The sequence below is a fragment of the Schistocerca piceifrons genome, chromosome 3 (genome assembly GCF_021461385.2).
Source record: "Schistocerca piceifrons isolate TAMUIC-IGC-003096 chromosome 3, iqSchPice1.1, whole genome shotgun sequence".
Taxonomy (NCBI): Eukaryota; Metazoa; Arthropoda; class Insecta; order Orthoptera; family Acrididae; genus Schistocerca; species Schistocerca piceifrons.
The window spans coordinates 169,516,177-169,537,155 of record NC_060140.1 but is presented as its reverse complement, the minus strand read 5'-3'; the positions used below and the strand labels follow the sequence as shown (position 1 = coordinate 169,537,155).

Here is a 20,979-nt window from a genome sequence, read left to right as displayed (position 1 = left end):
TCTTAATTTATGCAAATATAACTCACAGCGTACTTGTTTCCATGCAGGGTTTCCCAGCTGAATTTGCCATGTACCTCAACTACTGCCGTGGACTGAGATTTGAGGAAAGCCCTGATTACATGTATCTGCGGCAACTTTTCCGTATCTTGTTTCGCACATTGAACCACCAGTATGACTACACGTTTGACTGGACAATGCTGAAGCAGAAGTCTGTACCACCATCAGGTGCCGGTCCATTGGCTGCAGGTGGAACCACAGCAGGCGTAGCCACGCCAGGTGAGAGGTCGGCCAAGGAGCGTGGTGACCGGACGTGAAGTGTGTGTTTCCCTCTGTCCTTGATGATGTTGAATCTGCGCTTGATCAACACACAGCTGTGTCCTTTGTATTATTTAGAAATGTCAAAACACTGTTTGTAATTGTTTATTAAAAATTTGAAGACGTGGGCACTTTTAAAATTTTTATTTCGGTATTTCTTCAATGATTCTACTTATTGAGAAACATGAAAGTGAATTCCTCTACTCAAAAGATAGGAAGTAAAAGACAGTGTAATTGCGGAAAACTGAAGCAATATTTCTTTTTTTGCTTCAGTGCAGTTTGAGAAGCATTTTTCGTGTAAGCTACATAAAATAATCTTAAAGGCACTGTTTCCTTTTTTTTCTTTTTTATTCGATTCACACAGTGTGTTTGATGTTTGTGAGAGAAATAGCCTAAGTTTGTTTTAAATGCAGCAGGCAATCACTTGTTCTCAACTCTGTTTTGTATTCTGTCTTACACATAAATAAAATTGAGAAAGTTGTCTAGCCACATGGTTTATGGTTGAATGTAGTTTCTAATAAATTGCCTGTCTTCTGTTGACTGTTCAGTGTTTTTAATATATTATCATATGTAAATAAGTACACATACATGTTCGTGAAGATATATTTTTTCTGTTCCTGTACATAATGTTAATATTATGGTAGATACTTATGTATATTAACTTGACGCAAGCGAGAATCGTGTGGAACAAATAATTTTTCGTATGTGGAGAAACACACACTCTGTGGTTTCTTTAACATTTCAAACACTTGAAAAGATAGCGTTTTTGTATTTCATGATCATTAATTTGCCAAGGCTGCATTTTAATGCTGCAAACTGGAATAAAAATAAATGAAGAATATAGTGGCAAATTTTTGAAGAATATGATCATTTCCTGAGTGCATCCTATCCTTTCAAGGAAACTTGTGTGGATTGACTGTCAATTTTGGGAAAAAAAGCAGTCATGCAGATGCATAGATTTTCTGTTAAGTGAAAACAGAAAATTTTATTGCATCGGTAGTGATACATATCTTTGAGAAGACAGCTACAACACATGCCAAAGCTTAGAGAATTGTCTACTGGACATTTATTGAAGTGCCTTCTCTTTGAAAAAATTATATATTACCTACTCATCAAATCTCTTACTTTGAGATGTTCATTTCTTATTTTGAATACCAAATAACCTTTGTTTTTAACAACACAGGCAAAACTGTGTACTGAATAAATGGTACTGTTGGTTCACAAAACCTTGATCAATTTCTTCCTGATGGAAACCACAGCTGTGCTAAATCCAAAGAAAGACCTCTTCGGAATAGTTGTATTTTAAAATTGTGTTTTATTAAGCACTACTAATTTAGGTGTAGCTCATTTTCAAATGCTTCAAAAACACATGTGGCTACATCGTCCTCGTCAATTAAAAATTGTGCCATGTATCATTAAGTACTGTTCGGTCTTAAAGGTGCCTGATCTAAACTATGACGGATGGAACTGAAATTGCAGCAACCGTTAATTTACAAATTACACAAAATAAGATATATGTTTCAAAGTTTTGCTGTCCTTCAAAATAGTCACCAGCATTGTGTATGACCCGTTGCATGTGCCACGGAAGTTATAAGATACCCTTAGCAGTGAAAGTTACAATGATAGTGGTGTGATCTACTGCGTGATGAATCTTTATAACAGTTCTGAAATAAATGGCTTGAAATGCTTCCTTCAGGTTAGGTATGAAGTTTGCAGCTGAAGGGGATTGTGGTGGGTGGTACAACACTTTCCACCACCACCAAGTGAACAAATATCACAACTTGTGCTTATGCTCCTGAGCATTGTCTTGCAAAATGGTGAGTGGGTCCTGCAGAAAGTGACACTGCAAGATTGTTCAGCTTTTGCAACATGACCTGTGACCAGCTGCCAAAAAGAAGTGGTGACACTTTCTGCAGGACCTGCCCACTGCAGGACAGTGCTCAGGCCCATATGGCACAAGTTGTGACTGATTCATTCTGTCAGTAAGGCTGAAAATTGCTGTATTTCTCACCACATTCCTCCGCATTGAAGCCCTTGTGACTTCAGCGTTATTCATAAATTGCAGGAAACATTTCTTGGCATTCACTTCAGAACTGTTAGATATTCGTTGGGTGGTAGTCGACTAAACTCAAACTATCAACACAACTGGCTCTGTTAAAGGTATCTGAAGACTTCTAAATCGCTGATAATGTGTTATACACAATGCTGGTGGCCACTTTGAAGGACAGTAAAACTTTTAAATGTGAATCTATTTTGTTTATGCTGTAAATAAATAGTTGTCACTATTAAAGCTCTACCCCTCTTAAAATACATGGAATGATAGTGGTCACAAGAACTAAAGTCTTATTGCACAATTACACCACCAGTAACACTGAGAAAACAAACCTTGGAGTTAGTGTTTGAGTGAGTGAGTGTGTGTGTGTGTGTGTGTGTGTGACACAAAATAGCTACTGTCAACTACTACTACCCTATCTGTTTTATATTTTAGAACATGCATTTTGATGGCTGTGCTATGCATAATAATGCATGGTATGTGATTTTTAATTTACAGCGATGATGATGATGATGATGATGATGATGACGATATTTAAAAATGAGCTAAGCTCGAAAATAGTAGTGCTTAGTAAAGTGCAATTTTAAAATACAGCCTGGTGCAATGATGGCTTTGTTCACAAGTGTTGGTGTTTAGTAACAGGTTATTGTTTGCATGTTAATTTAGGAAGATAGAGGTTATGGTAAACTGCTAAAAAAAGAAATTGGTAAATGCAGTATTAAATTATATCTTAACCTCTTTGTTCAGTGGATTATGACAGTGTTACTGATGGTTCATTATTTTTTTACTGATATGAATACAGTGCAGAGCAGAATATAATGAGAATATGTGTGTGGACCATATTAGTAACACAAAAGAAACGCATGGTATGATATGTTTGAAAGAATACTAGAATGCAGTTTCTTCTATTGTAATTACTTGTGGACATTTTGTAATTATTGGTGCAATATGGTTTGCTGTTATAGTCCCCAAATACAACTGTGATTATTTTGTTATGCTTTTGCATTATAATTCCTTCTGAGTGATACTTATTTTCTATACCTGTGCCAGTGAAACATTACACTTGACAGCTCGCATTACATAGTTAGGCTGGCTTTACTGCAGTAACAATGTTGCAACAGCAGACTTTATACACATAGCAGACAATATGTATTTCTGTTCCATCTGTAAGCTATTAAGCAGTATCAGTGTATATAAGAACCAGTTTTTGAAACAATGACAGCAAATAAACAGCTGCATAACAAAGCACATGCTTGTGATAGCATAGCAAAAGGAATACCAAAAAAATAACTGGATGACGACCAGTATCTTGAAAGTAGTGTGTACGTGGTGGACAAAATAATAGAGATTATAAGTTCTCACTCTAGGTTTCATAATTACAAGGATGCAATAAACAACAAATACTTGCAGTTTTTCACATGCCATTTTGTGGATACAGTAGCACTATTCCATACCACTCCCTATCGTCACTGTTGTTGAATCATTGCCAAAAGAGTCGCATCCTCACCAAGACAAACCATTAGCTATTCATGGTCACTGATGACACCTTCGGTTGTTTGTGCTGCTCGAATAAGTTTTTTGATGTACCTGATCTTTTTTCTCCACGAGACAGCATTCAGTCGCAAGAGCTCCCACACAACAGCGTCTCCACCTCTGTTGTTGTAAAGGACTTGTTATTGTTCCTTGTGTATGTGATTGTGTCGCTCCATACTACCTTGATGGGGTGATACAGTTTCAGCCTTAATACAGTATGTTGCTGCTGCTTGGCGATTTCGTCTACTACATATGTGGACATCATAGGCTTATTTTCTTTAAGAAGGTGGTATAACAGAAGCTCCTTTGTACTGACATCTGCAGCAATATTTTGCACCTGCAACCACTGCACCATAACATCTTTGCGATTGTTTATGATTGGGGCTGAAAGATGGAGCACAAATCGTGTGGGGTCCATATCTTCATTAATCACCTGTCTTTTTGGACCAAAAAACTAAGTGCATCAGGAACAAAACCACTGAGAGAACCTGCATGGACCACAAATAATCTAGTTTATCTTCCCATCTGATTATGAATGCTATGGCTTGGAGTCTCATCTGTTGAGCATATACTGACGGCTTCAGCAGCATTTCTTCTAGTCATATTGTTGAATGAATGTCTTTGACCTCAATTTTGTGCAAGAATATGTGCCGTTTCTAAAAGGACTTCACATCTGTCTAGTGCTTTCTAACAGAAACCCACCTTTGCAGCACAGTTTTTAGATGTTTTCCCATCCATGAAAAGTTCACTTTCTCTTAATGGTACTAGCAACTGGGCTACAGTGGGATACTCCTTCCTGCTGTAATAAGCGTAAATATGCCTGTGAATTACATCAGTCTGGAAAGGATATAAATCGGTTACATGGTCAGGCTGCTTTCATTCTTTCCATGAGTAACTAAAAATAAATTATCTGATCCAGAAGTCAGAATCATTAAGACTCATGCATACGTTTTGCAATAACATTCACTTACTACTGTTCTTGCACTAATTCCATGAGTTCTTGGTGTGTTTTATACTACTTTATCAGTGGGAACTGATTGCTGCCCATGGATACTTACTTATTCTTTCTCCTTCTCATAAAACTCCAGAGAGCTTCTTAGCAACTCCTGGCTGTCTAGTGGCACATCTCAATGCAAAGGATTGTCACTAGGTGAATGAACTCTTTTTGTGTGTCATTCCATGTATCAGAATTTTACAAATCACAGTACAGCACAAGCACAAGCACAGCACAGCACAGCACAGTACAATGCAGGTACACGGTAGAAACCAGCCACAAAGCATGTTATGTTCACACAATACCAAACCAGGAACGCGGGAGCTTCGATGTCATCACTGAAAGTGATTACTGCACTGGGATTGGTTCATGCCACATGCCTAAAGTCTCATGCTTTTTATTCTTCACTTGTTAAACTGTTGCACAGACAACTTGAAAAGCGGACGTCATGTGCAAAGTTTCAGAGGCCTGGATATATTGAAAAATTGAAGGAAAAATGAAATAAGGTACTTCTTATAGTGAGAATTTACTCATTGTAACCATGGCAAATTGTATAAAACTAAAACGTAGTGATGAAGTAGCCAGAAACTCTCTCTCTCTCTCTCTCTCTCTCTCTCTCTCTCTCTCTCTCTCTCTCTCTCTCTCTCTCTCTGCTTGTACTTTAGAATGGGTTAATATGAAGCTCTTTTTGTATTTTCTTTGACATTGTACATTTATGGAATAATACGTACAATAAGAAAAGGCAACCACTCATATAGTTGACTGATGTGTGGCACATAGAAGCACATAACAGGAAATAATATTTGTACTAGCATATGAGTTCTTTCTCTAGCGAAACTACATACATTCCCCACAAATGAGACGACGACAAGGACACCCAAATGCATACACGTTGGCTGGACGAGTTGAAAACTGACATTGCATGGGGGATTGGGGGGGGGGGGGGGGTTATGTTAAATTAGGCTGTTGTTAACAGATATAGGAGCATTTATTGTAGTTCAGTTCTTATTTTAAGGACATAGTTGAGGCTGTTTTTGGGAAATGAAATAAAGGTTTTGGTTGCTATCTGGGACTCCATTTAAATGTCAGTGTTATGTATGTACTGTGTAATGATTTAAACCTGGGTATGCAGGAGCAAAGAACAGATCTAGAACAAATGAGCTAATAAGTTAGTCCTTCTTTCTGTAAAAGTGCAATTTGCATCTACTTATTTTCAGTCTAGTTGGCTGTGCTGCAGTCTAATGCACTACTGTGTGCTTAGTGTAATTAAAAAATAAGCAGCTTATAGAATTTACTATAACTCTATACTTCGAATTGATGTGTTGCTGTGGATGGAAAACGATTAAGAAACCAGCCTCAATCAACATAACACTGCTGTCTGCTTGGCGAGAAAAGTTATTTGTTAAAATGAGAAATTCATATCCTGTATTCATATTCCTCGTGATAGTTCTTCCTGATCACCAAAATTTCTTGTGCATTTTTTAAAATGCATGTTGTTTCATATTTTGGGCTGTGGTGGATTTTCTCATTGACTTCATTGTTTCATTATTACATTTCTAAGAAGTGTAACGACAAAACAAGAGAAACTGTGTAAATTCTGTTATACCAATTAAAATGCTGTAATTTTACTAGACTCACTGTTCCTAACACCTCAGTTTTTGTATGCATTGGTTTTTACAGAGCAAAATATGATGGTAACAGTTAGAAGTTATGGTCCATCTTTACCATTAGTAATGAACTTCATCTGCTGTTACTATGTTATCAAACAGGTGAAATGAATCAATGAATGAATAAAGAAAAAACAATAATACATTTCAGTTGTGCTTTTCCTAGGATCTCCTAAAATGAAAAATGGTGCCTCAGAATTTCGAAATCAAAGACTACATGGTGCATAATTAGAGACAAGATGTGCATCTTTATGCATAACAAACTCCCCTTTTTAATTATTTCCTGCAGTGAGTTTTCTTCCTCAACAAATGGTCGTAGGTAAAACACTTAGATAAGTTACTTACAGCACTCTGATTATCTAGTACGTCAGGAATGGCCCTGCCACCAGATGTTCTGGCACGAGAAGCACTGAACACAAATTTGGTTATAGATCATTTGAGGCTCAATCTCCACACTTTAGTTCGTATATTCCACCAGTTTCTGACTTCAGAGAAAACTGTACATCTATTATGAAGCTGAATGTCCAGAAGCATTCACACACTAGCACGTCCTTACATTTTATTTTTGTTGTGTAAAGAAAGTGATGTATTGGGCAAATTTTTCCATAGAAAAATGGGAAATTGAATTGTATGTAGCCTAGAGGAATGCCAGAAATTATTTCATCGAAATTGTAAGATGGTCACTGGTTGTTACATGTGCTGGGGAATGACTTATTACAGAATGTCGCCGGTACTTTTTTTATAAAATAACTTTCAGTGTCATGAGTGATTGACCACTACACTACTGAAGATACACTACCATACAGTCGTACTTCAAAAATGATTTGTTCAGCATATTTATATTGTTAAAATGTTGTTAGGCCTCATGAGTATCTCCCCCACCCCCCCCACCCACCTTCCCACATTTTTCCCTAAAAAAGGTTTTGAAGGCAACTTTTTGCTGCGGCATTTCGTCAGTAATTTTTAGAAACTTTGACACAGTATTAGAAAATATATCTGCAAGTGTATCTTGTTGTTCTTAATTTGCATTAAGTACTGAAGGATCTAAAATAAAACAACAGTAGAAAAAACGTTAATTAAATTGTAGCTACTTACAGCTTTTATCTTAAATGATAAGCTACTTTCTTTTTTCTGCCTGCTATTTTAGTTAGGCTCAAACTATATTCTATTGTTCTACCAAGTCTAGACTCTTCAGTACTTTATTTACACTAAAAGTAATTAGAGAGGCTGACAGAAACGGGCAGGTATTTATTCTTTGTGAATAAATGTTTGTCAGAATCATTGTAACTATTTGATGTATCAGTTACAAATAATGTGGCTTCAGTGAAATTATTGTAGATGACTAAGCATCAGAGCACTGAATGATCCAGTTTTATAAATATATAAACACCAATTTTATCTAGTTCCCTGCTTTACTATCTTCACGCACTGAAAAGCACAACACGTCGTGGCAGCAATACTTCGCTGAGGAGAAAATGAAGAAATAGTTTCTGCAGCAACTTAGGTTGAAGAATTAGTAAGGAGCATATCATCATAAGAGAATCATTATAGCATTAATTCTCATTTGAGTTTCTAAAAATAATGTTCAGTATAAAGTAACTTCCTTTCAACTCAAGTTGATGACGTGGAGCAATAAAGCAGTTACACAAGGAAAAGGAAAGGAATTGACCATGGCTTACCTCATACAATCGTCGCAACAGCTGCCTTAAAGTGATCTGAAAAAAATTAATTGGAATAATCAGATAAGAATATGAAGTGTGCTGCTCCCAAATGTCTAATATCTTAACTGACATCACCTCACTTAGCTTCAGAGACTGAAAGACAGGTACTTGAATAATTTTTCCCAGGGGTACTCAAAGTTAAAATAATAACTATGTACTTTGCCTCAGTATCAGTATTAGAAGTAGATGCAAGAAAGGTACTAACTATTGTGCTGGTACTCATATAACACTCACGAATGGCCTTTTAAAACAAGTAGTTAAAATGTTTTACAGAAGGTAAATATGATTTGGCTGAATGCACCTAAAGTATGTTCTGCTTATCACTTGTTAAAAATACATTATGCATGAATCATATACTTTACACTAGAATGCTGATAGCAAATTTGTCCACTCTTGAATATAGCAGTGTACACCATTAACAGTCTAAATAATAGGAAATGAGTATGAGCTATTAATGAAGAATAAATTATTTCTTTAGATTAGGTACAGTTGGGGTGTAACTATGCTTTCTTGTGGTGTGTCTGAGTCATTTAACTCTTCTCCATTACTCAGTTTTGTTGTGGGAGACACTTTGTAATACTGAATAGTGTGTGCTGTGGAGGTATCTTACCTGTGTGCCCAGTAGTAGTCAAAAGTTACAATTTTTCACATTGCATTATAGGGAATGAGTTAACCCTCCATATTTGATTCTCTAATGAAATATGAGACTCTGTGCTCACATACACTGGAAGAAGAGTAACAGAAACTAGCAGTGAACAATACTTAAGTTACATTTGGTGATCGGAACCTTTGATGGTTTAGCATATTTGGTGTATAATTGCAGCTAATTTTTGGGACATATCTGTGAGTATTAATTTGTACCCATTGCCTCTGTGCAGTTGTCTTTTTGGGGAGCAAATTGTGTAAAGCTCAATAAAGAGCAGCTCTGTTATGTTGGACTACAAAACAGCAGAAAGTTTGTCATATTGAAGTTGCAGAACTTTTCAAACTCAGAGATGTTTTTAATTTGAGATTGAGTGACCATTTAACAATTTCAGAAGTGTATTGCCACAGTTGTGCCTTTGCCACCTTTCAGTTCATTTGTGAAATACTTTGCACCTTTATTATTAAGTTGTGAAGCATGATTATATTTGCATTTTTTGCTAGACAATTAAGCTTTTAGCTGAAATTTTGTTAAATTTTCCAGGTGGTCGCTAACAACAACAAAAGGTATTGGCAGAGGAATGATTTTTCAAGAAGCAGGCTTCAAGCTAGTGCCACCTAAATGCATCATTCTTGGTCCATATTGTTGGATGAGGGCATTTGTTTGTGTCACAAAGAAAGTCCTGAGAAGTGATTTTGGAACAGAAGTAAAAGTTTACAGGGAAAAGAAGTAGACAGATGTGAAGTTGACTGGTAGATGTGTGAATGTGTGTACAGTTTCTTTCTGTCCTGGGCCGTTTTAAAAAGTGTATGGAAAGGGAACGGTACAGAGATATATGATAATCGCTAAAGCTTATGTGTAAATTTTAGTTAGGTAGGTCAGAAAATTGAAAGGATTTTACACGATGCTGAATACATCAGTTCCTCATCAAACAGAAAACAAAGAAACAAAAAAAAAAAAAAAAAAAAAAAAAAAGATATACAAGCAGTGAATATGAAACAAAAAGAACACACTTATCTGTGTTAGTTGTGATAACTTCCACTGCCTTATGGCATTAGGGATCAAATTTTATCTGAATGCAAGTATTGAAATGGCTGCTGTGTGATTGTTGCAGTAGTCAGTAGATTAGTATTTATATGTGCTTTATATGTATGGAAATATCTTTTTTTATACCAGAGATTTTTGTTCATCATATTGTAATTCCACTATTCAACTGACAAAAACTTTCATATTGAAAAAATATCAGAATTGCGTTGGATTGACAGGCTTCTTAAGATTTTGTTCATAGTTAATTTTCCTAAGAAATGCGTATTTCCATCTAACAAACTTTTTGAGGGCAAACTGCTCAGAATAGTTTATGCATTCAGTGCATAATATTTGTTATTAACTTTTTCTGAAGTCAATTGAGATAATATGTTTTCATAGAAATGGATGTCAACCATTCGTCTCCTTGGAGAGAAATATTTGTCAGATCCATACCGAGGAACCAATATCGAAATCTAATATGGTATAAAATACTTAAAAATAGCTTATGTGAAGTATGTTAGTACTATAGCAAGTTGTCAATGTGTAAGACTTTTAGTAGGATGTTTTTTAACGCTGGAACATAATTTTTTACTTGTTTTGTCAGTTTTGTACTGATAATTTCCTTAATGGTTCAATCTGTTCTGCTTTGCATAAACTTACATTTACTTAGTAAGAAGTGGCAATTACATTAATAGTTTGTAGTTGTATGTCATATTTTAAATTCTGTTAAGGCTCAATAATATGATTTTGTTTATATTTCGTAGTGTTTTACATCATCGAACGTTATTCATTCGAAAGTAGTCGTTAAGTGTAGAACTGGACAACAGGAGTTTTGGTTGTGCACACTGTGTGTGTGTGTGTGTGTGTGTGTGTGTGTGTGTGTGTGTGTGTGTGTGTGTTTATAGAGAGAGAGAGAGAGAGAGAGAGAGAGAGAGAGAGAGAGGAAGGAAGGAAGGGAAGGGCGGAAGGGGGGGGGCAGGGGGGGAGGTGTAATGGTACATGTATGTGCCATTGTGTCAGTTGTCCTGGTAAAAAAAGATTGTGACATGACTTGAATTTTCCTCTAGGAAAAGACAGATCCAAGGCCACTTATCAATAGATGAAGCTGTGAGGTGATTAATGAACATGGAAAAAGGATTACATTGTTGGAAGAAAGAATTGTCATTTCGAAGTTCCTGTAACTAACACATCTAAACGTGGCAGTGTGTTCAAAGGAATGGTAGGTACAGAGAAACATGTAGGCAGGTAACAAAGAAATGTTTGTGGTCAAAAGAACTGACTCATTAGAAACCACACACATAGTATATCTGTTCTGTTATCACTATTTTGTGCTAACTGTGCAAATGGATGTATCACATAGTTAGCATTAAGCTGTGATAAAAATTGATATAATTTACGTATATCAATTTAAATATCCTTCATTTGTTCCCATGTTGAAAGTGAGTATCCCATGGAGGCAAGTCCTTTTCATCCACCCTGCCAAAAATGTATGCAGAATGCCTATAACTACTAAATGCTTTAACTATTGCTGTTCTACATGTTTCAAGGGCATGCTAATTGAGTCTGGTAGTTCACTTCATGTTCCCCTTAATCAACTTCTGTTCCTTGTATTCTTCCTACCAGAGATTAAAAACACACATATGCAGAAGCAGTGTTTCCATGATCTCCCTGTGCAGTGTGTTTAAATGTATGGTCTATCTACATGACAATGTTTATTAAAATAAGCTGTCGTCTGTTCCTTTATACTGGTATGCTAATTCTGTCACAGCATCATCTGTTAGATGAGACAAGGTCCACTTAATTTTCCTGTAATTTTATTTTTAGCTAGCAATTTTAATTAAGATCACTGTATTTTATGGCATATTTTGAAACTGATAGTGGCTGTTGTAGTGCATTTGTAAAATGACACTTATGTGCCTGCAATGTAAGTATAATGCAGGGCTCTACTGAGTTAATTTTTATGCCTTTCATATACTGACATGTGTAGTTTATTTTTCGCTGGTATTACCAAATCTCATGTTACATACTGTTACTAATGTGATGTTTAACATCAGTCTTTATTTACAATTTTGGTAATCGTAAAGTGATACTACTGTCAGTCTCGTGGGACGTTAACTTTCATAGTGCTTCGCATAAATAACTTACCAATATTGCTGTTGTTGGTTTTTTTTTTATATTATACAAGCTGGTTACATTTGGTGATCGGTGTATGACATCTCCATAGTGTACACTTTGTAAAAATTGTATGTTCTAAAATTATTTATTATTACACCTATGTCTTCTCATACTTCCCTTTTTGTTTAGTTTATGTTCTTTGCCGTAAACAGCGAGATGACTTTAATTTCAGTATAATTCTTCATGTGATACTTACCTGAATGTTGAAAAGTGATTTTTCTGTTGATAAAAGCACACATGTTGCCAGTAAATATAATTACTATGTAAAAAGTTCTATTCATCTCTCATATGTTTGTATAATGCAATCATTGTGTATGTGGAACATGTTAACGACAAAGACAATGTTCTTCAGCTGTTTCAGTTAAATTGCTTTTGGAACTTAGCTGCAGGTTACGATTTTTGTTTTGAATGTGGCAAAAGTCTCAATAAAATGTTTGTCGTAATCTGGAGATTTAGTTGTCATACTTCCAGAAAATTAACTGTATTGATATCCTTAGAAAAATGTCTTTAATTTATTTTTCAATACCAATAAAATGATGGTAGCAAAATGAAACTAGTCCGTATCTGTTGCTACTGTTTTTCATTTCTTCATTTGTTACATTTAAAAATCTGTGCAGTGTGTTTAATTTACAAGGGGCGCAGTAATTAAATGGCCTCACATTTTGGAGGAATCGGCTTCAAGTTCATGTTCACCCATCCGGATTTAGATTTTCCATCTTTTTTCTAAATTGATTCAGACAGATGTCAGGATGGTTCTTCTGACAAAGGACATGAATGATATCCTTCCCCATACTTACCCTTCCCGAGCCTCTACTCCATCTCTGATGGATTTTGTCATTAACGGGATGGAAAACCGCTATCTTCCTTTATTTTTGTTAGATGTTTCTAAAGGATGACCAGTCCTTCATATATGTCAGATGGTACTCAGCTCAGTTATCTTTGTTGATGGCTGCACTTCCCCTAAATTATACAGGATTTAGATGCACAAAATTGAGTTAATTACAGCCAGTCTGCAATCATATCCTTTCATTCTTTTAGTGTTGTACAATTATTTTGTCAGACCAACATTATTTTAATGGTAGTTGATCATAGAACATGTGACACTATTAATATTTAGATGGTGTATATATCCTGCAGTTTCATAGAATTAGTACTGTCTATTAATCTACTTGTATCATCTGTTACATTTTAAGCTATCAGTTGTGTTACCAGGCAGTGGCTGCAAATACATATATGTTTTAAACTTTAATTTATATTAGTACTTAGAAATCACAGATTTAACTGACTGCTAATGAAAAAACTTATCAAGAGAAAAAAATTAACTTCTGCTTCATCTAGCCTTTAATGAATGATACACACAGTGGATTGGTAGTCACTGATGTGTCCAACTTTTCTGTGCTCATAAAATTGCATTAGCTCTTTTGAGTGTACCATAACTCCTTTCATTTAACTTCTTGTTGTTGTCATTGTTGTCTGTGGTAGTGGTGTTTTTTTGCATGTGTTTTCCTAGTCATTGGGTATCTGATCAAAAATCTTTCTACAGCCATGCATGAATGACCTTCCATTAGATTAGTCGGGAAATATGTAGGGCAAGGGGATATGATAGTGTACACATGAAGACTAGTACTTTGATAATTTATGAAGGCCTGTTTTCAGAATAGAAGGAATTTGCATTATCATCCCTCAAGTTTTAGAGCCCCTGATAATTTCCTAAAGCTATTTAAGTTTGTACCTTTGTTTGCTGTGGTGTATGGGAAGGTGCTGAAGTTGAGTGACTGTAGGATATAAGATGACTTAGACAAAATATATAGTTGATGTGATGAAAGGCGGCTAGCTCTAAGTGTTGAAAAATGAAGTTAATTTGAATGAGTAGGAAAAACAAAATTTTAATGTTCGAATACAGCATTAGTAGTGTCTTGCTTGACAGTTGTGTCATTTGCGTAACATTGTGATGCAATATAAAATAGAATGAGCATGTGAAGATTGTGGTAGGGGAGGTGAATAGTGTACTCTGGTTTATTGGGAGAATTTTATGAAAGTGTGGTTCATTTGTGAAGCGACTGTACATAGGACACTAGTGCAATCTGTTCTTGAGTGCGAGTGTTTCAGATCCACACCAGGTTGGATTAAAGGAAGACATTGAGGCAATCCAGAAGTGGGCTGCTAGATTTGTTATCATTGGGTTTGAACAACATGCAAGTGTTATGGAGATGGTTAGAGAACTCAAATGGGATTCTTTGGAGGAAAGACGACATTCTTTTTGAGGAACACTGTTGAGAAAATTTACAGAACCTGCATTTGAAGCTGACTGCAGGATGATTCTACGCCCACCAATATACATTTCGCATTAGGATCATGAAGATAAGATATGAGAGGGCTCGTATGGAGATATACAGTCAGTCAGTTTTCCCTCACTTTATATGCATCCGGAATGGGAAAGGAAATGCACTGTCCATATGGTGGCTTGAAGAGTGTGTATGTGGATGTAGATGTAATGTAGATTTAGATGGTTGGGGCATACATTGAGAAAGCCAGACAGAGCAGTCTAGAAGAAGGCATTGGAGTGGAATCTCATATGAATGAGGAAGAAATGGATGCCTTGAGTTACAAGGAAGGGGAAGCGAGGCGAGTTGGCTTGTTCTCGTGGAGACTCATAGTCCACATAGGGGCCAGAAGAATTGAGTCAGTAAGTCAGTCTGTTGTCATATCCAGTTGCTCCACACAACATGTTTCCAGGAGCTGTAGAGGTACAGATCTTGAGAATCACTGCTTCACGTAACAACCTTTCGCAAGGTGTTAATCTGACGACCACAAGCAAAAGTGAGACTCATGGCTGAATACCACAGAATGCCACTGACTGCTCCAGCTGATTCTGGCTCTATGCCACACAGGTGTTGTGGCAATGGCAAACAAAGCACAGTAACTTGAGATCTCAATTGTAGTTCCAATAATCTGTCATCAACAGTTGGTGCTGATTCTCAGCTTGTAACATATGCCCTGATTTCAGCTGTTGCCATCCATCTAGTCATCAGAGCTAGTTGAACTATGCTATGATTATCTCCTGTAGTCCTGGAGGGACCTGTGGCCACTCTTCTTGCTACACTGTGTCCGAAGTCCATCTCGTCACCACTCATTTTGCACTCGTTACATTACCGCCAACCAAGTGTGCGATCTGTTGGCATATTGCTTCCATGCCCCTCCTGCCTCTGATTTGATCTTTCCCAAAATTGGAAAAGATGGCAATAATCTGCACATGCACGTCCTCCTGGTATGCTGCGTAATAATATCCATATAAAAAGTTCCACTAACATTAGACACCTAATAGCCACCATATAATCACACAATTCTTCATATACAGGAAGAGTTGCTTTCTGTAATGAACATAAGGTTGCATTAGGATGAAATTTTAGTCAGCATACTGCACAGGCCTGGAAATCCTGGTGCTTCAGTCAGGTAGCATATAGTGAGTGCATCCATGGTGTAACACTTTACATTTTCACAAGAGTATTTATTTTATCTTCTCTATTAATATCTGCTAATAAGAATCCTACACAGATGAGTAGTACCTGAAAATCAGTCAACTGGAGGTTTTGAAAGCTACAATGGAAGGATTGAATTTCTATTTATGGTCATATTATTCCTAATTCGGTAGTCGGTGTTAATCTTCTTCTGAAGAAAGCTCACAAGAAATATACAAAGCACTTCAGCTTCAATGATTCCTTTTTGAATGAATTCAAATTTTTAGCATTATTTCAGGAATACGTCTGACACATGCTTTTCTTATAGTTATGGTCATGTGGTTTATTTATTTAATCGGGCAGACCATTCGCCGGGTGCCGGTCTTTGAATTAGATGCCACTTCGGCGACCTGCAGTCGATGAGGATGATAGGATGATGATGATGATGATGACACAACACCCAGTCCCTGGGCAGAGAAAATTCCTCGACCCAGCCGGGAATCGAACCTGGGCCAAGAGGATTGACAACCCGTCACACTGACCATTCAGCTAGTCGGGGCGGACATAGTCATGTGGTCATTCCATGTAACATTGTACCCCTGTTGTTGTTGGGACAGGAACGGTTTATCTTTCATTTAGTCTTAATATATTAAATTTGTTTAATTTGAGGGTAAACCTAAAATTACTGTTTTCAGAATGCTGGAGCCACAAGGAAATTGTTTGTATAGCTCTTGATCACATTGGCATAGTTCTTGCCCTCCTGCACTCCAAAACAAGCTGTTGGTCAGCCTGCCAGGTTGGTAAGACTTGGTTAAGAGTGATTTGTAATGGAGTTCTTATGTGCCACCACTGCTAGGTGCTAAAGTCTCCCATATATTTAGTTTTTAAGCAAAAAATGTTAAATCTTACCTAAGTTCATCACTGGTTGGTACCAGTGCATAGAGAATCTTACATGGGTGTTGAAAACATCTCGCAAGTGGTGCAGGTAGTTCACATCTGATTGCACAGGCTACTATTTGAGAGAACATCCTTTTCCAACAAGATAGTTGTGAAAGATTACGTTATTCTCCTTGAAGATCATTGACTCATTGTATTATGGCTACCAAGATCGCAGTTTATGTTGCAGGTATTAAAGAACTCAGATGGCTGACTCAGATCCAGAGAAGTGGAAAGCTGAAATGCCTTTTTGCATAATTTTGACCTTTATATGCCATTTATAGCCCTACTGTTTTCTTTTTTTCTTGATATTGTAAATTTCTTTTAGAACATTCCTAGTGCCCTCAAGATTGCAAACATGTTCTTGAAATTGAAACTACAAGTGCCGTCTGTGTAACTTTCTTATTGTTAATTCTTCACTCTGTTCTATAGTTGCGTGTAAACACAAAGTTGTTCTCTGAAAGTATGAAGAAAATTGTTCGTGGAAAGTTGGTTGTTTCCCTTATTGTGTGTATAATATACTAAACTGAGTGCACTGCTATTTCATATTCTGTTTCTATTTCTGCTACGATGAAACTTAAGAAAAGGGGTATGGGGCAATACCTACATTTGAACGTAAGAGGTAAGATCAAAAAGTAAAGTGAATTTTTGTTTTTCCTAAAGAATCTTTATATGTTCATCAACATCAACTTCTTCCCCTTCAAAGTAACCCCCTTTAGATATAATACACTTGTGCCAGTGGTTTTTCAATCTTGGAAGGACTTGTGGAACTCACATGTTTGACTTCTATATGAACCATAATCTTCCATACCATATTGCTATCACCCCTACATTATACACATGACGGAGGCTGTAGAATTGCGCCACAGCCTACCTCTAGCACTGGTTCTCTAAATTTTCTCAAGAACAATGTTTCCATGTATTTGATCCCCATTAAGCTTGCTCAGCATATTTTTTTCCCTTTCACTTGGACGTAATAAACTGTTCATCCATGAAAACAGAGGCTTACAAAATACTTTGACAGGCTTCTGAATATTGCTCATCAGTCTATGGCCCAAACCAGGTTGAATTGAAAGAAGAGGTAGACAAGATCCAATGAAAAATAGACTGTTTTGTCATTTGACTATACAGCACAAGAGCATTACAGAGCTGCTAAACAAACTCAAGTGGGAGAAACTACATGTTGGGAACTGAGCATCACAGAGAAGTTTACTATTGAAATTCCTAGAGTGTGTGTTCTGGGGAGAGTTAGACAACATATAACTTCCTCAGGTTTTACCTGGAACTGATTCCTCCCCTGTAACTCTTGTGAAATGACTAAAATGAAGGATTCCTAGAAATTAGAGCTAATATGAATGTTAACTGACAATCATGCTTTCAACGTGCCATTCACAGATGGAATAGGGAAAGGGGTAGGGGGTTGGGGGGTCGGAAACGAGATGCCAGAGTATCATGCACCACATACTGCAAGGTAGCTTCTGTAGTGTAAATGTAGACAGACTGATTTTTGTAGGTGCAAATATTATGACATTAGTAGCACATGACTGAAATCTTTTGGCATCTGTTGTCTTACCTACCTGATAAGATCCCAAATGCTAGAGCTGACTGCTGTAATTCCGTAGATGCAGTATTCTTAACAGGGACACTGTACACAGCACTTTTCCAGAATATTTGTAACAAATCTTAGGTCTTTTATTTACTTTCCCTGCTAATATCATGTGATGTTTCATTTCATATCATCTTGTAACTAAATGCATAGGTGTTTCAACAATATGGTAGGTTCTAGAAGTTTCCCACCAGTATCATAAGTGGATACTGTTAGGTTGTGTGTCTTGTTATTGTGCATAGTTTTGTATTTTTCTGTATTCAGTATACCAAACAAAAGTAGCACTGTCTTAAGCCAGTATGCATTACCTTACAATCGTTCAGCAGTGGCACTTTCTTGCAGACAAAAGCATTACCAATAAACAATCTGAATAGTTGTGATGTATGTACTCAGTGTAATTTTAATTCTGTTGAGCATTCACAATTGAATATAATGTGTTAGATTCTCTCAGTTAAAATTCTTTGATTAATCACATTCATTGAAAAATCGCATTTATGAGGGAGAGCATTGTATTTGTGCTTAGGATATGCTCTAGAATCCTACAGAAAATGCTTGCTGGGAGAAAATATCAAGATTCAAGTAAACTATGAATGTGTCGTAAGCACGCTTAAGTTTGGCAGTGCAGTTTGAAAAAGAGCTTGGGCTGTAGTTCCATCACCACTGTCTGAGCAGGAACATTCAGATCTCATAGAGAGAGAATTCAAACATGCAAATGTTCTATAGTACGCAGATATGTGTAGTACATATAGCTTGATCACTCACTTGAGGCTTCAGTGGCTGTGTCACGTGGAAGGATAGATATTGTACATACACCTGAGCCATTGTTGTTTGACAAACCTCTTGAGGCTACACAGTGACTTAAAGGACCACACCCTTTCTTCAGTGATGCATGTAGAAATAACTCATTTTTAGGCAGTGGAAAAATGCTCGTGTTAACAAATGTGTATGCCAGTTAGCTGTGTGAGATGGAATCTAGGCAGCAAATCAGGAAAGTAACAAGAACTTGTTGCAGAGGGAGGCACAGAGAAAGAGAGAGCAGCTTTGGTCTAGATAGTTTCTATCTGTGTATATCTGAGTTGTGTAAGAGATTATCATGCTAAAATCAAACAATGGAAAATCCAGGATGGAATGTAACAATACAAGAGAAGGAAAGTTGCTACTCACCATATAGTGGAGGTAAACTCTGTGTGTCTACCGCTGACAAAGGCCTTAATGGCCGAAAGCTATGATTGTGTGAATCTTTTTATTGTGCCTGTCGCGAATCAGCACCTCTGCTGTATGGTGAGTAGCAACTTTCCTTCTCTTGTATTGTTACAGATCATCATGTTAGTTAATCTCAATATCCACTGCAAGAAACATAAAAATTAAATTAGTGTGCTGTACCATAGTTCTTCAGGAATAGATGAATTCCTGCTCTTCTATGTGTTTCATATGTTCCTCATGAGGAAACACCCACCCTAAACAAAAATTATGTATATAAGCGTGATTGCTATGTCAGCTATAACCACCACTTTTGAATGTGCTTGTTTTTACAGAACACGGCATCTGTGTGATTTTCTCTATCATAGTATTATTGTCATACATCATTCAGGCTTTTCTATCATCACATCAATGGATTTAGTAATGAAATCACTGAAACATTTGTAAAATTCAGTAGCATTGCTTGCTCACTTATTTCCACCACAGTTTTTGTCCTTCTATGTCATGCTAGCCAGTCCACCCAGTATGTATAAACTTTCAGTGTATTCCTGTTCTCTGTGTGCTCTGTCTTCTGCTTTTAATGGTGTCATTACAATCTGTACTTTTGATGTTGGCACATATTCTTCTCTTTCTTCTGAAGTTCTACATATTATTGCTGTTGTTGTTGTTGGTAGTGCTGGTGGCAGTGGCGGTGGCGTTTTGCCCAAAGAGTGGCTTGATGCAGCTCTCTATGCTGCTCTATCCTGAGCTAGCTTCTTTGTCTCCAAATAACTATTGGAACGTATATCCATCTGAACCTGCTTACCGTATTTATCTCTCTGTCTCTTTCTACAATTTTCACCCTCCACACTGTCCTCCAATACCAGACTGAAGATACCTTATTCTATTCAGTACCTCCTAATTAGTTAATTGATCTATCCATCTAATCTTCAGCATTTTTCTGTAGCGCCACATTTCAAAATCTTCTATTCTCTATGTGTCTGAACTGTTCATCATCCATGTTTCCCTTCCATACATGGTTACACTCCATACAAATACTTTCAGAAAAGGCTTCCAAACACTTAAATCTGTATTTGATATTAACAAATTTCTTTTCTTCATAAATACTTTTCTTTCCATTGTGAATCTAAACATTTTATATCATCGCTACTTTGGTCAGCATCAGTTATTTTGCTGCCCAAATAACAAAACTCACCTTGTACTTTGTCTTGTTTCCTAATCTGATTCCCTCAGAATGTCCCGATTTAATTCAATTTCACTATCCTTGTTTTGCTGTTGATGTTCATCTTATGTCCTTTTTTCAAGACACTGTCCATTCGATTGATCTGCCCTTCCAAGATCTTTGCTGTCTCTGACAGAATTACAATGTCATCGGCAAACTCAAAGTTTCAAAGTTTTTATTTCTTCTGCCTGCACTTTGATTCCTACTCTCAATTTTTTTTTCCTTCTGCTTGTTCAATGTACAGATTGAACATCATCAGCGATTGGATACAACCCTGTCTCACCTGCTTCTCAACCACTGCTTCCCTTTCATGCCACTCGAATCTTATAACTGCTGCCTGTTTGTGTACAAGTTGTAAAGCATTTATTACTCCTTGTATTTTACTCCTACTACCTTCAGAATTTCATGTAGAGTATTCCAGTCAGCATCG

At 36.8% G+C, this 20,979-nt stretch overlaps 1 protein-coding gene across 2 annotated transcripts in view; it reads left to right on the top strand.

Annotated features, from left to right (window-relative positions):
* Nucleotides 1-12,570, top strand: part of LOC124787925 (casein kinase I) — a 107,622-nt gene extending 95,052 nt beyond the window's left edge. The window contains exons 7-8 of one of the 2 annotated variants that reach the window (XM_047254913.1): nt 48-276; nt 9,470-12,570. In XM_047254913.1, the coding sequence (XP_047110869.1) occupies nt 48-276; nt 9,470-9,480 (240 nt within the window). In that variant the 3' untranslated portion in view covers nt 9,481-12,570. Of the gene's footprint in view, nt 1-47; nt 447-9,469 lie in introns of those variants that run through there. The other variant, XM_047254912.1, reaches the window with a different exon arrangement.
* The last annotated feature ends 8,409 nt before the right edge of the window (nt 12,571-20,979 follow it).